Source organism: Adelges cooleyi, unplaced genomic scaffold (genome assembly GCF_023614345.1).
Source record: "Adelges cooleyi isolate 19-005CV unplaced genomic scaffold, UGA_ACOO_1.1 ACOO_flye_CR_arks_rails_tigmint_CR_PRNA_2, whole genome shotgun sequence".
Lineage (NCBI taxonomy): Eukaryota > Metazoa > Arthropoda > Insecta > Hemiptera > Adelgidae > Adelges > Adelges cooleyi.
The window spans coordinates 5,446,398-5,460,854 of NW_026095860.1; the positions used below are offsets into that span (position 1 = coordinate 5,446,398).

The following is a 14,457-nucleotide window of genomic DNA, read 5'->3' on the forward strand; positions in this document are numbered from 1 at the left end:
AAACATAATTTAGGTTAGAATAAAATTCGACTACCGTTATAGTTTCATCAAAATATAATATATTCTATTACTATTTACTACTCAGTATGTATTGTACAATGTAATATACTTCGTAGTTAGACGCCTTAGTGAAAAATATTGTTAAAAATGCAACTCCACCATGCATAGACAGAGTTCGTAGAATGTTCCACGCACAGTTTCCAAAAGTACATGGCATATCACATTGCTATAAGTAAAATAAAAACCAAGACCATCGCACTGTCATTAGTTAATAAAACCATGATGGATTGAGGCGGTATATATTAAATATATAGTTATATATAGTTATTGTATCATACACGGACATCCACTCACAGGCAATGTTTTAATTAGTAAATAAAGTTTAATGTTTCCGTGTGTAGTATGTATCCATGTGAATGTGTTGAAAATGATCACGTGTCTTTAAGTGTCAAATTAGCCAACGTGACAGAATGACTGAATAGAGCAATTTCGGATTTCATATGTACCAGTAGGTATACACTTTTAGAAATGTCCTAATAATATGTTTTCTGGAGAATTGTTAAAACATCCAGTTAATCCAAATTATAAATTAATTATTTAAAATCAACTTGTTTTGAAATTATTTCTTAACATGTACTTCAAAATGAAAATAAGGGGTAAAAGTTGCTTTACTTATTAAAAAAAAAAACATTCAAAGACTTCACAACATGCTATTATTTCAATGTTTGATTAAAGGATATACTACTCAACGTGCATTTTAGGAAAATCGTTTTGTATTTCATTTAATTTATTATTTATTTTAATTTAAACAAAAAATTATGTATACTAATTTCAAAAATTGTAAGAACTTAAACTATTAAAACATTTTTTTGGTACCTTTTACATAGTTATATTTTTTGATTACAGAAATAAACTATATATTTATATTAATTTTTTTTAAGAATAACTCAAAGAAACCTAAAATAAATGTTGTGTGCGTTTAAATGTTATACTATAAATCATTTTATAGTATTTTCATCGTTATCGATACATTGTCATAATATATTAACATAAATGCTACTTGGATAATTTACATTACATTGCGTGCGTAAAGTGTTAATTATCGCATCGTGGTTATAAGCAATAAACTACGTGAGGCACAGTGTCGCTATATTAATGTATAAGCGACTAGAGAGGAAACAATATTTTAACCAGATAGATTAGGTTATTGAACAAGGTGTAATTATAATATTGTCGAAAATCCTACATATTTTACAAAAACTGTCTCTCTTTCAACAAATTTCCTTTGGGATTTTATGCAAATTTATCACAATGTCATTCAAAATATTGTAAGATGTTTACCCATAGTATATCTTTATAATGTTTATTTCAATTACGTGCCACAATATTTTTTGCATCATGGTAAGTAGTTTGACAAAGTAATTATGGTACTCTACCAAAACGACCAAAGGAAAAATGTCCTCAGCATAATATTTAACCAAACAGTGTCTGAAACAAAAAAAAATGTCCAATTTGTATTTTTCTTGGAAAAGCTTGTATAGCGGTGGACATTATATTAATAATTGAAACTCAGAAGTTTTTTTTTTTTTTTTTATTAAGCGACACCTCAGGTCTACATTACTTTAGTTAGAGTTTAATTAGGTAAAGTTTAATTCATGTATACTTTGTTTAAAAATTAGTTTTTTTCGAATTGATTTGGAAAAAGTGACGTAATACATTAAAACACATTTTTCACAATAAGTTCGACACAAGTAGTATTCCAAGTTATCCAGTTTTATTGTACTGGTCTTTATAGAGAATAGCGATAAATATTTAAAATTCCTTTAGTAGTTACTCACAAATAAAATACATATAATTTTTTTGTATTTATCACTTGCGCTAGTCTTAAATAATTACTATTTGTTTAAAAGAAAACGTTTCCTGTTTTTATAAAATAACAATACTATTTAAAAAAAAACAAACTTATGTTTTCATTTAATAATACATTTAAATAATTAATGTAAATTTAAATATAGTGTATAGTTTAGTGAGTTTTGTGCTAACGGTGAACTAATTTGGTAATGCACGTAAAATACAGGATTTTATTTCGATTTTGAATTATATTATATAAAATAGTAATTCGTTTATAAATACAATTAATGTGATTTTCTTTAATCCTGCTGTACATGGGTTTCGAATTAAATTACAAAAAGTTTACGATTGCGCACTAGAAAAATGTGGTTTATAAGTAAGTAATTGTTAGGATTACAGCTTGAAAATTTGTTGTTTCTTATATTATAAAATGTATATTGTTTAATTGTGATCAACGAGTAAACTCAAGTTAAATAATATTTCTCGGGATAGTTATGCACAAATTGTTTTACTAGTTGGTCACCTAGACAAAGTGAAATACTTCACGCGGCCTTTTTATTAGTTATGTATTAATTGTGTAAAAACTACATTAATTAGTTGTATTAACACGTAACTAAATAAAAACATGAATATCCCATACGATTTAATCCATTATAATGTATAATTTCAACCCTTAAAATCTTTATTTTTTTGGAGTATAAATTGCTTTTAAACCTTAGAACCCACATTACTCTCCTTCTCCTCTTATTCTAACAAAAATAAGAAATCAGCTAAGCGTTCAACGTTAAGTTTTCTTTGTTACCAAAAGATGCCATCTTTTCTCGAATAGTAATTTTCCAAGGGCTTATACGTCGTAACGAAGATTTTTAGTGTCCAATCTGTAGTTCCCCGCCAAGTTTTGGTAAATCGCTAACTCGGTTGCTCGATGATAAATGAACGTTTTTATCCTCTTAACCGCGACAAATAAGTGGCCTCCGCTGTAACATTTTAACTAATTTTTATGGTCGAAATAAATTGTCTAATTTAGAATTTCCGTCTGGCCGAATTTGTAATTGTAATTTGACTTGTATAATTACATTTTTAAGGAAACGGGAACTTTTAGACGAAAACCATTCACTATTTAGGCGCCAGAATAGTAGTAAAAAACTGATGACAATCTTGACGCGGTCGTACTGTGGACGCAACTCACGGGTTGGGGTTAAGTAAGTAAGTTCACACAGAAACACAGTATATTTTCGATCACGCAATATTTAATACAAATTATATTAATAAGTTAACATTTTTGCATCCTGCGTCGGTGTGTTGGAAGTGATGTACTACCAATGTAATAATGTTGGCTTAATATCCGATTCAACGCGCACAAACACTCGGCTAATATACGTGCACCGAATATCTCAGTGGTGTAAATATTGTCGGTCAGTAATAATATACTTAGATTGGATACAAGGTGCACGTCTAGGGAACAGCTGGACCATTAGGATCAAATAAGATGGTGATCGCTAGTCGTGGATAGGCTGGCGGCTGCGGTGGAACGGCCAATAACTCCTGCGCAATCCCGATGCATAATAAGAGTGAGCCCCACTTGTCTAACTGGGGTAATAAGGCAAACTATACCTTTAAATAGCCATTAATCATGCAACGTTCGCCGCAGCGTTCAATTTCCCCCTTTTCATGCGACGCACAGCAGCGGCAAAACTGTCACATCAGCAATAACACCAAAACCCAAACATTCTTGTTATAGAAGTAATATTATAACTAGCAGTAGTATACGGGTTTTTTTTTTAAATAATTCTCTCTCAATACTTATGCGTTAGGTAGAATAACGTTTTTTCTTCAGCTTTTGGTTATACTACCCCACTTTTGGAAATTATATAAAAAATAATAAACTCAATTGTAGAATAACTTAGAAGTACAATAAAACTTATCATCATATCAACATAATGTTATAAAAAATAAAAATACATAATATTATTAATTATAAACAATTGTTATCAGGTCCAACTGTATATTTTTAACTTTTAATATATTATATACTCTAGATACTTTTCTAGAATTTGTAAAACTACAATGTTCATAAAAAAAAGGAATATAAAAATATGTGTTTCATCTAGATAACCTTACTTTAGAAAATGGTATGATATTTAATTCTAAAAAAGCAAAACTTGTTTTCGGAATTGCTAATTCTAAAATGTTGATTATCTTTTGTAAAAAAATATGTGCGCAATTTGCATAATAGAACATTTTCGTTGATTATTTTTACCTACATTGTGTTGTTATAATTGCGTTCCTTATAAATAGTTGGTAGTATGAATCAAATAACTTTTTTAATTTTACGGGTGCTTTGAGACCGTCGAGGATTGAAATATATAGGTGACGTTCAGTCAAACTCAGTGGACCTTATAATGATATTCATGAGAATTCGATACTTTTTATATTGCATTAAGTCATATATTCTACTGAATAATACGATATGCTATTTAAAAGTAGGTACTTAAACAAAACAATGTTATTCAAAATATTCAAATTTTTTCTGAACAACTTAATAGTCCTTCCTTAAATGAACGTCTTTCTTCAGTACTTTCAACAGTTATAGTGTCAATATCGGTTGATTCCCATAATAGTTTTTCGAGTTAAAAAGGAAACCCGCTTTGAATGTGCTTGAAATTCGTTCTCGAAGTTCCTGTCAATACTTTAATGATTTATGCGATGAATTGAAAGAGATATTGTATTTTTTCAAAGCTGAGTACAATAACAATTCGTTTAGGTTCGAACTTATTTTTTATTCATTATAATCGATTTATTGTCGACGGCGTATTATTTATTTATTAACAAACAATGGAAAGGATATTCAAAATGATATTGACGAAGTATAACATGTTGAATGCTTGAATATTTTTTTATGCCTACATTTTGGTCAAGTCAAAACCGAAACCAACGTGACTACCTGATAAAAAACATCTTCGTGCTAAAAGTAGCGCGCTAAGTATATTATTATACAAGTATTCACGTTTTTGTTAATAAACTTGTATTGTAGGCACGTCAATATACAAATATTGTAGTCCACAAATTATTGAGTATAAATTTGCTAGATTAAATCACATAAATTGAGATACAGAAAATTATATGAAGTGTCTGATTTTCGAACCGTTAATGGTTTTGTTTTAAAAGACCAAAAACATTACAGTAATGAACTATGTTTTACAATAACGCAATGTAATTTTATATTATATTAAAGCTGCTGATAGGAAAAGCTTTTGCTTTTACTCGTGTACATTAATAATTACGGACTTATTCCGAAAGCGTCATATCTCAGAGTTAACAATAATAAAATATGTCATAGATAAAAATGAGTGGGATATATCTTATCAAACATCATAATATCCACAGAGGAACATTATATAACGGTAGAAGATGAAACAGCGCTCAGATCTTTAAAATTAAACGGTGCTTTTATTATCAAATCCAGATTAAGACGTTTTTAGTGTTTTACTGTGTAAAACAATTGCAGCCCTCTTCTCTTAATGCTCAGTTATATGCATACCAAATTAGCCAGTTAAGATATTATAACAAATCTAAAAGGATATTTGGCTGCTATTTCTTGAAAAATTCGTTCTTAGTTTATGTAATTTACAACTATTTAAACGTAATGAGATAAAAACAAAACTAACAAAAACATAATTTATACGTTTTTTGATATCTTAAAACAGTAAATATCTAAGAATTATGTGCAGATATAGCTAATATTTTTTATGTGTATGGAGAACGGAATGTTTGAGAAAAATGTATGTATTGTACATACTATAGTATTATAGAACTGCTAAATACTACCTTGTTAATAATCAACAACAGACAACATTTGAAGGGCTGCGGGGAAAAAAGATTAATGTAATTTTTTAACATTCTGAGGAAATCATGTTTTTAATTTCAAAACGTAATACATTTTGCCTGTATGCTTGAACTTCCGGTGGTCGTTACTCTCGACTAATTTGTTTTTTTCCCTGGTTCGAGTCATAAAAAATACAATACATCAATACAAATAATTTTATACCAAAATCTCGTTATCAAAAAAAATTGACATTGATCTTTTTTCCCCGCAGCCCTTCATTTATATAAAACACATTCAACTTTCATATTTTGAAACAACAACAATTTTTTTCGAGAAGAAACCATCTATTTTATCTATTTTAAGCATCAACTATATTCTTACAATGCAATTACAAAAAATACATAGCACATAAACTTATTTTCCACAAAAATGTTTTTTTATTTTTATTTTCTACCAAGAGAACAGTTCATTGCATAAGCATATCTTAAAAAGCTTTCGACTTTGTTAAGCTATATCTTTTTTTGTATAACTTAAATATACAATAACAAATAGGGTTTATTAAAAACTTGTGTAACATTTCTAGGATCTGCAATGTAACTGTTACATAATTTTCTATAGATCAATGGGTAAATATTACATTGTTGTACTCCTCGAAATTGTATAGCATTAATAATAAACAAAATTAGCTGTAATTTATTACATGCAATAAGCATTAATGAATTATCATTTATTTTTCCATTTATAAATTGGTGGTTACATTTTGTTGTATGGCAAAAATATAATTATATCAATTTTTATTGGTACTTAATTTTATAAAGTATAGACAAGAGTGTTGTTATTTACAACACTTTATTGATTGAACCAAGGCGGTGAAATGTTCTTTTCAACGACCCGCTGTAGTTCTTAAGCTAAAATTTTAATCTAATTTCGGGAAAATTATTAATTTTAATTGCCAGCTGACTTTTCATAATTATAAGTGTACGCGTTCATGTCGGACTTGGGTGTAATTAAGTGAAAGTAATTAGTGTTATTGTGATACATATCAGTTTGTTTGTTTTTTTGCAGATAAAGAGTACAACGAGCTAAAGTATAAAAAAGAAAATGTCTTCTATTTCGCAATTCAGGAAGAACAAGCTCATGTATGTGTTCCACGTCTTTTTCGGTAAATATACATTTAAATTATTTATTTTCTACAATATATAACTATTTAAATAGTTAATTTATTGTAATATATTATGCTATTTAAAAATAAAGTCGAAATAATATTGTACCTATTATATATAAGAAAATGCTCTGTAAAATAATAATAACGGCTTAATTAGAAAATCAAGCTAATCTGATCAGTTAAATTCGCGTGAGTTACCTATTTAAATATATTCCATTCATTCGTGTTTAAGTATTATAATGATTGCGTGGGTAGTTTGGAATAATCTGAAAATAAAAAAATAAAAACATTCTCACAATAAAAAGATATTTAATATAAATCCTTAAAATGTTTAACAAATGTAAAAAAAAAAAATTATTTGCACCAAATGGCAAAATTAACAAAAAAGAAGAAAATATATATTATAATAATAATCATTTATTTTTAAGTATGGAAACTCTAGTGGTGTAAATTAAAACGAAAATTTAATTTTAAATATAATATTGTGTTACAATATAACATAAAAGCAATAAAAACTATTTAATTTTACGTTTTTTTTATATAATTCAATAGTTTAAACTTATACGTTAAATTACTTTTCCATATTTGTTTTGAAATATTGTCATGAACCTTGTCTTGAAACCTTTTCTGTCTCGACATTGTATGCAAAACGTCTTCTTTTAAACAAATTAAGTTGACATTTCTTTATCTATTATAATAACTTACTTCCACGTGGTGTAAAGTAATTTATTTTGTTAGACAAAAGCGAAGATCGTTAAGATGTTTTTTTTATTTATTCTGTCTATTGATTTTGTATAATACACCTATATATATATATATTATTACATTATTATGTCATAAGTCATAACTCATATTGTTAAAAAGAAGTAGCAGCTAACAAGCATCTGAGGGGGTACCTTTAGCAAGTACAATTTATTTATACATTTACCTTCTTTAAAATTATGTCAGCCGCTTTAATTTTATACATTTTTTTATTATAGAATATCAGATAGTAGTATAAAAATTACATCACCAAGATTCTACTATGGTAATATTATCTATAGAATTAGTTGGCGGACTATAACTAAAAATTTATAAAATATTTTATAATATATAACCACACGTGTTGCAAGACAATCAACCTTCTCCTTTATAATAATTAAAAATTAGTATTATCTTTATTGGTTTTTAAAACCATAACACTCAGTTGATAAATTCTTGACATAATCAAATAAAGAATATTTTTTAAAGTAGTTAACAAAAAAAAAAATAGTAAAATGTTAAACCAGAGTTTGTTTTTTGCCATATAACGATTAGTTTAAGTTGTAGTCCCCCAGAGCATTTATAAAATGGCTTTCATATAATGCTCTTATAGGCTTGTAGTTTCTTATCTCGGATCTATAAGAACCTATATTTAATGTACATATATATATATACAATGTAATGTATATATCAACATGTATACTATAATGATAAAATATACGCCGTCGTGTATGTGCCAAGCAAAATTTTGATAAAATTTAACGTTTAACCATCAACGTGTTATTTTTCAGACGTCAACTCGAGTGGAACCATAGACAAGAAGGATTTCGAGATTGCCATCGAAGTGAGTGATTGATTTTTTTCCATTTTCTTCTTTTTTTAGTTAATAAATAATAATTATTTATTGATACAGTGAGCCAGTTGTAAGTTAAGATAATTCCAAGAAAAATTACATAGATTATTTTGTATTAAACATTTTTTTGTTTTATTATCTCACCTATAACAATTTTGTTCATTTAAATGTAAGTTAAAAAGATAATAATTGTCTAACAATCTCATACTATCTTTACTATTTGTACATAAATGTCCTAAGTAGGTATTGGCAATAGCAATGCGGTTTTTCTTGTAAGCAACGGAATTACTTAGCATTCAAAGAACAGCGTGGCTCCGCTCTATATAATATATATTTTTATCAGACTTATTTTCGATGAAGTTCACACTATATAGTTTGCCAGCTAGAACGCCACGTGTGTATTATATATTCATAAAAAAACACAGTTGATTGGTATACAAGCGCGTTATGCAATTTAAAAAAATTGTATCTGACCTATTAAATTGCGAGACGCAAATTGAACGTTGGCTGTCGGGTTTTTGTTCATCATTTGATCAATTTCTAGAAAACGTTTTGTGGGGTTCCATTGAAATGGACCAAAGTAGATAACTCGTGTACGGCGAATATCATGAGGCAGGTACCTATATATAAAATTGATTATAGAGGATGAAGCTAAAAGATAAAAACCGTCAGAAAGACTTGTAATTTATAGACCAACCGCGGTGTATACACATTTTATATCTATCGACTCTCGAGAAGCACTATACAATTTTTATCGAATAAAATGTTAAATATCAACTAGGTATTATTATTATTTATTTTAAGATTTATATCTAACTAGTGATGAAAAATATGAGCGCTTTAAAACTATTTATATAAGTGTAGTTTGAATTTTTTATTCGGATTTGTCCACTTATTATTCAGAATAAAATAAAAATATACAACTGCAATTGTATGCTGAAGGTGCAGTGATTTGTGCATGTACTGTAATCAAGCCGACATCCGGTATATTTTAATTTATTCGGTCTTTGTACCGGAGCCGGTATAGAGAAAAAGCTATCAAGTCGTAGCGTCGGTGTCATTAAAATGTCTCACTCCAATAAACGATGAGTGGCTATCATTTTTATTCCATCAAAATTGACGTCGTTAAAATTTAATTCTGGTAATAAATTACAACTATACTAATGCTGATGGATGGGATAAAGCATTAAAAAAAAATAATGAAACACTATGTCGCTGTAATTTTGTGAATATGTCTTTTTTTAATTATGCCATTTCCCCTACCCTCAAAATTCATGGACTGGCATAATATTAATTTACTTTTGTATTTTTCAACGCAAAACTCCGTTATTTTATAAATGTGTAATATTCTTCTACCAAAGAAAAACATAATTTAGCACTAGAGATAAATATTTAATATGAGAAAGAAATTAAAAAAAAAACAGAATTAGTTTAAAAAAAAAATGTATTGAATAATTTCCACTTTAAAAATTATTTTTCTCGTTAATATGTATTGAAAAATAAAATAATTTTTTATGGTCAAACACAGTAATATGACAGGGAAGTTTTAATGGCTAGGTAAGTTATTACTAGTAATGAGTATATTAAGAAAGATATGAAGTTTATTCAGCATTAAAAAATAAAGAGAATTGGTTTAAATAATTAAAAAGACAAATTGTAAAATATACCATGTTAGTATTTGAGTAATTTTATAAACCTTCTTCAGTACAATTACATGTTACCATTTGATTTATACTATTGTATAACAAGATTATCTGTTTAAAAACTCAAAAGTTATTATACAAAAAAATGCTTCTTTTAGATTTTCGTGTTCTAAATGAAATAACTAAACAATACTTTGAATAAACGTTGTCATGCTTAGTTGTCTATACAAATAGGAAGAGTCTTTTAATTACGTTTAGTGCGAAATGTTCAGCAGAGGATAAAGTACAGAAGGTTCAAATGTAAATAGGCTGAAGTTATAAAACCTTTTCCATCTCCATTTTTTGTTATAGCTGAACAAACTGTTCTTCATTTTATGCAATTTTTTTTCCTTTATCTTTTAATCTCGGGACAATCTTTGTATGCTCTTTTATTTTTACTCTTCAATCCCAATATGGCGGTTTCGCCAAAATATGTCTTGCACATAAATAACGTGTTTTTCAGTAAGTGACATTTTTGTTTTATTTTATTGCTACTAAAAATAAAGAGAGAGACTTTTCCTATTAACTCTTTCGAGTAAAATAGTGAGTGAGAGAGATGGAAACACCAAATTCATATACGAGTTACAAAAATAAAATATTACCAAAATATATTGAACGTTTAATTTACATTGAGTTTTGCGACGTATGCAAATTTCTATGTATTTTTAAATAAAAATCGAGGGAGAAAAATGATCTTTTCTGGTGATGTTAAAGAAAATGAATCATTTATGATAGTAGAAAAATATTAATTTGAAAATGTAATACTGAATTGTTTGCCTCTTATGTATTTTTCATATTTATTCATGTGAGAAACACCCCAACACCGAGATATTGTATTTAAAGTAGGTATGGAAAACTATATAGAATAACATGAATATCACTAATATAAAATTCATATTATAATATATTGATTTTCCAAAGATAACCAAAAATCAAAACACAACTACTTGCACCTATCGAAAATACGATACTCATAAAAATGATTTATTAGTAGTGTATATTGAATAACAATATTGTGGCGGCCTTAAATAACTATATTAAACATTTAAGTGTAGTAATAGTACTGAAACTTTATGCCTAAATATACTTGAATAATTTTAAGTATAAGAGAGCGTATGGTCATAATGGTTTTTTTTAGTCAGTTATTAAAATTCTGTCCAGCAAAATGTATTTCAACGAAATTAGCTTTTCCCGGTTATAAGTTGAATTGAAATCCTTAATTTCAATTTCACTTTATCTCATAGGAGTCGATTTCACCTGAGGTATTTGTATTACGCTTCAAGCTACCCTAGAAGGGACCAACCAATTGTCAATGGCGACGGACAGAGCCACGATATAGCATCATGAATTCACAATTCGACAATAACAAAACAGAAACAAGGAAAAAGCGATTTTATTTTGCTATCGGTGGTTATGGCTAAATGGACTGGCAACTATAAACAAACCGACGGTCACTCCGAAAAAGCAAAAAAAAAAAAAATATATACTAGTCAAGAAACCGAATAGTAATAGTTAAAAGCGCTACTCGGTCGCACAACTTCTTCAAATAGAAATAATGTGTACACAATAATCATAATAATAACGGTAACAATAAAAAAAAATACAAAGTACTGTCGGGCCAGCTTAAAATGAAGAAAAGGCAGTACAGTTTGTATAAAAGTAATCACATGGATTTAAAAAAACGATGCGTGGTGAATCTAAAGATGTTGAAAAAAACATTAAATACGCTGAAAAAGCACTATTAAGTAAATTTATTTTTATTATTATTATTACTTGAACTTTGTAAATAACAATTTGTTTCTACAATTATGAAGAAAAAATGAAAAAAAGAAGAAAAATACGTAACAATTTAAAATGAAGGTATAAATAAGATAAATTTTCACAACAATAAATCAATACACTAGATCTCGTATACAGTATAATTATCAAACTTAAAATCTTGTAATTGCTAAAAAATAATTTGACTAGATTTTACTGAGTTATTGATGAGTTAATGTTGCTTTACTTTTTCCTTGCCTAAAACTATTTTCTTTCTCTGTATCTATTATACTTTATTTTTTTTATTTTTTTATATCAACTAGCATTTTATTATAATTTGATGAATGTATTTTTTATTTACTTCTTTTCGTTATTTTTTTGTAATCGAATGCCAAACGATGAGATAATTGTTTTCCTTAATTGTCTTCCAATTAATATCTTCTACACGTGTTTTAGCAAATCATCTTAAAAGGAACTTATTTTATATTTAAGAGGGTTGCATCCTATTGTAACTTCTTGTGGTGACTATTCAAACTTTGTGAATTGAATTCTTTCAAGTACATTTCAAAGAATAATTCTGCTAAAATTCAACGAATTTGACGCGAGAAATGTAAAGAGTTTTTATTTATTTTGCCACTTTAATATTTACACCAATAATATTTCAATAATCCACGTAAATTATAGTTTTATTTTTTTTACTATTTTATTATTTTAGTATTCCACGACTTTTGAAAAGCTAAGTTGACGAGTTTTTGCAACACTTTATACTTACTTATTCGAAAATTGATTTCATGCCTGTTATTATGTAAAACTAGGTATCTTATACCATTCTGCTAATTTATCCTGACAGAATATTGAGGTTTTCACAATTTAATTTTTGTCATTTGATGAGCTAGTCAAATTTCTAAACGTGCAAAAATGACAAAAACGTTAAATATACATAGAATGCAATTTAAAATGTCTACATTGAAATCAATTGCAACTTAGCAAATATAACATATAGAGTATAGACAAACAACTTAATATGTCAACTTCAATATTTAAAAAAAAAAAACTAAAAACTAAATTAATGATAAAATAAATGTATATCCATTAAGACAGCTTTAGTATTTGTACTGTTAAAATATTAATAGTGGTAATTTATAACAACTAACAAGTCCACTTTGATAAAAACGAAGCAATTTCAAAAATAGAAAACTTTAAAACGGTTCTCTTGTAAAATTTGCTATATTTCAAATTCTCAAAACTATTGTTAACGAATTACTCGCTGCAAATACATGTTCCTTGTTAATGGTGAATATGTATATAATATTATGTATAATATCGAATGGACAAAACAAATGGTATAAATGAAAATACCGGCGTTATGTAGTGTTCATAATTTGTCACCGGCGGCGACTCGAAAAATATCCTTTCATGGGGGATTTGCTGGATGACGTTATGATAAAGATGAGGCGATTTCGGTAGCAACAAACATAATAATATATATTTCATGGCGCACAATAACAAATCGGAATCTCGACGGTTGCGGCTTAAGCCTTAGTCTATAAGTATTTTTGTATTTCACATTTTTATATTCCGCTGACAAACACGTATCCAGTTCCTTCAACCCTATTGCCATGTGGCCGGGATCTAAAAGACGGGAAATTCGCAGGGGACTGCCCTCGGAACGGGATTGTCTGTCGTTATTCAAAACAAGATTAATGAGAACGCAGACGTAGTAGGCCCATTATAACGTTTGTGTGCAAATATTATGAACACAGCAACCTCTAACGTCCCAATCCCGCACTGCAGTGTTTATATATGTTTTTCCTTTTACCATAGACCTCGGCCCAAACATGTACCTCAACGCAACAACGATTGAATTTACCTGTTTTTGAAGAAAAAAAACTGCACACTTTTACACATTTAGTAATATATTATGTTTGGCTCGAGCATAATCATTGCCGATCCAATTTATGCGGTTCGTGTCTTGCATGCGCTAAAAACCTATTGTAAATTCGTTTTCCAATATTGTATAACCGGCGTGCCGTTGAAAACGTTATGCATTTATAATGCAAAATTATACAGTGCTTAGAAGAACCGAAGTTTGGAACTGCTTCTTTTAAAATATTAGAACGAGGAACTGGAGAGAATTTCTTTTTTGTGATATGTAGAATTTCCACGTCTAGTAAGCCATATTACCTGATAGTTAATTGGAATACTTAATTATGAGCCTTAAGTATATATTATTCGATGCGAAAAAACAATTGTTTAACGTTTAAAATTACAACTTGAAATATCCTCCATACCGTAGTTCAAGTAGAACTCACGTGTATATTTATTTTATTAAATATGAATATACATGAAACTGAACCAGTAAACTATATCTTTAACTTGCATTCTGCGCGTAGTTCACTTGAACTGTCGAGTCTCAATTCCCAGACCAGTATGAAATAAAATACAAAAAGTTCAAAGTAATGGTCCTTATCGTACGGTAAATAACGCTAAGCACAAGTACGTTTTGTCGCAAACGAGAAATATTTTTGAACAACAAGACTGTAAAATTATGGTTTTAATTTGAATAATAAATAAGTAAAAA

General features: G+C 28.1%; 1 protein-coding gene across 1 annotated transcript in view; it reads left to right on the forward strand.

The window, feature by feature from the left end:
- The window catches only part of LOC126833313 (calexcitin-2), a 53,569-nt gene that overhangs the window by 28,145 nt on the left and 10,967 nt on the right, over positions 1-14,457 (forward strand). The window contains exons 2-3 of the mRNA XM_050564571.1: positions 6,743-6,839; positions 8,375-8,427. Of these exons, the coding sequence (XP_050420528.1) occupies positions 6,779-6,839; positions 8,375-8,427 (114 nt within the window). The 5' untranslated portion in view covers positions 6,743-6,778. The remainder of the gene's footprint in view (positions 1-6,742; positions 6,840-8,374; positions 8,428-14,457) is intronic.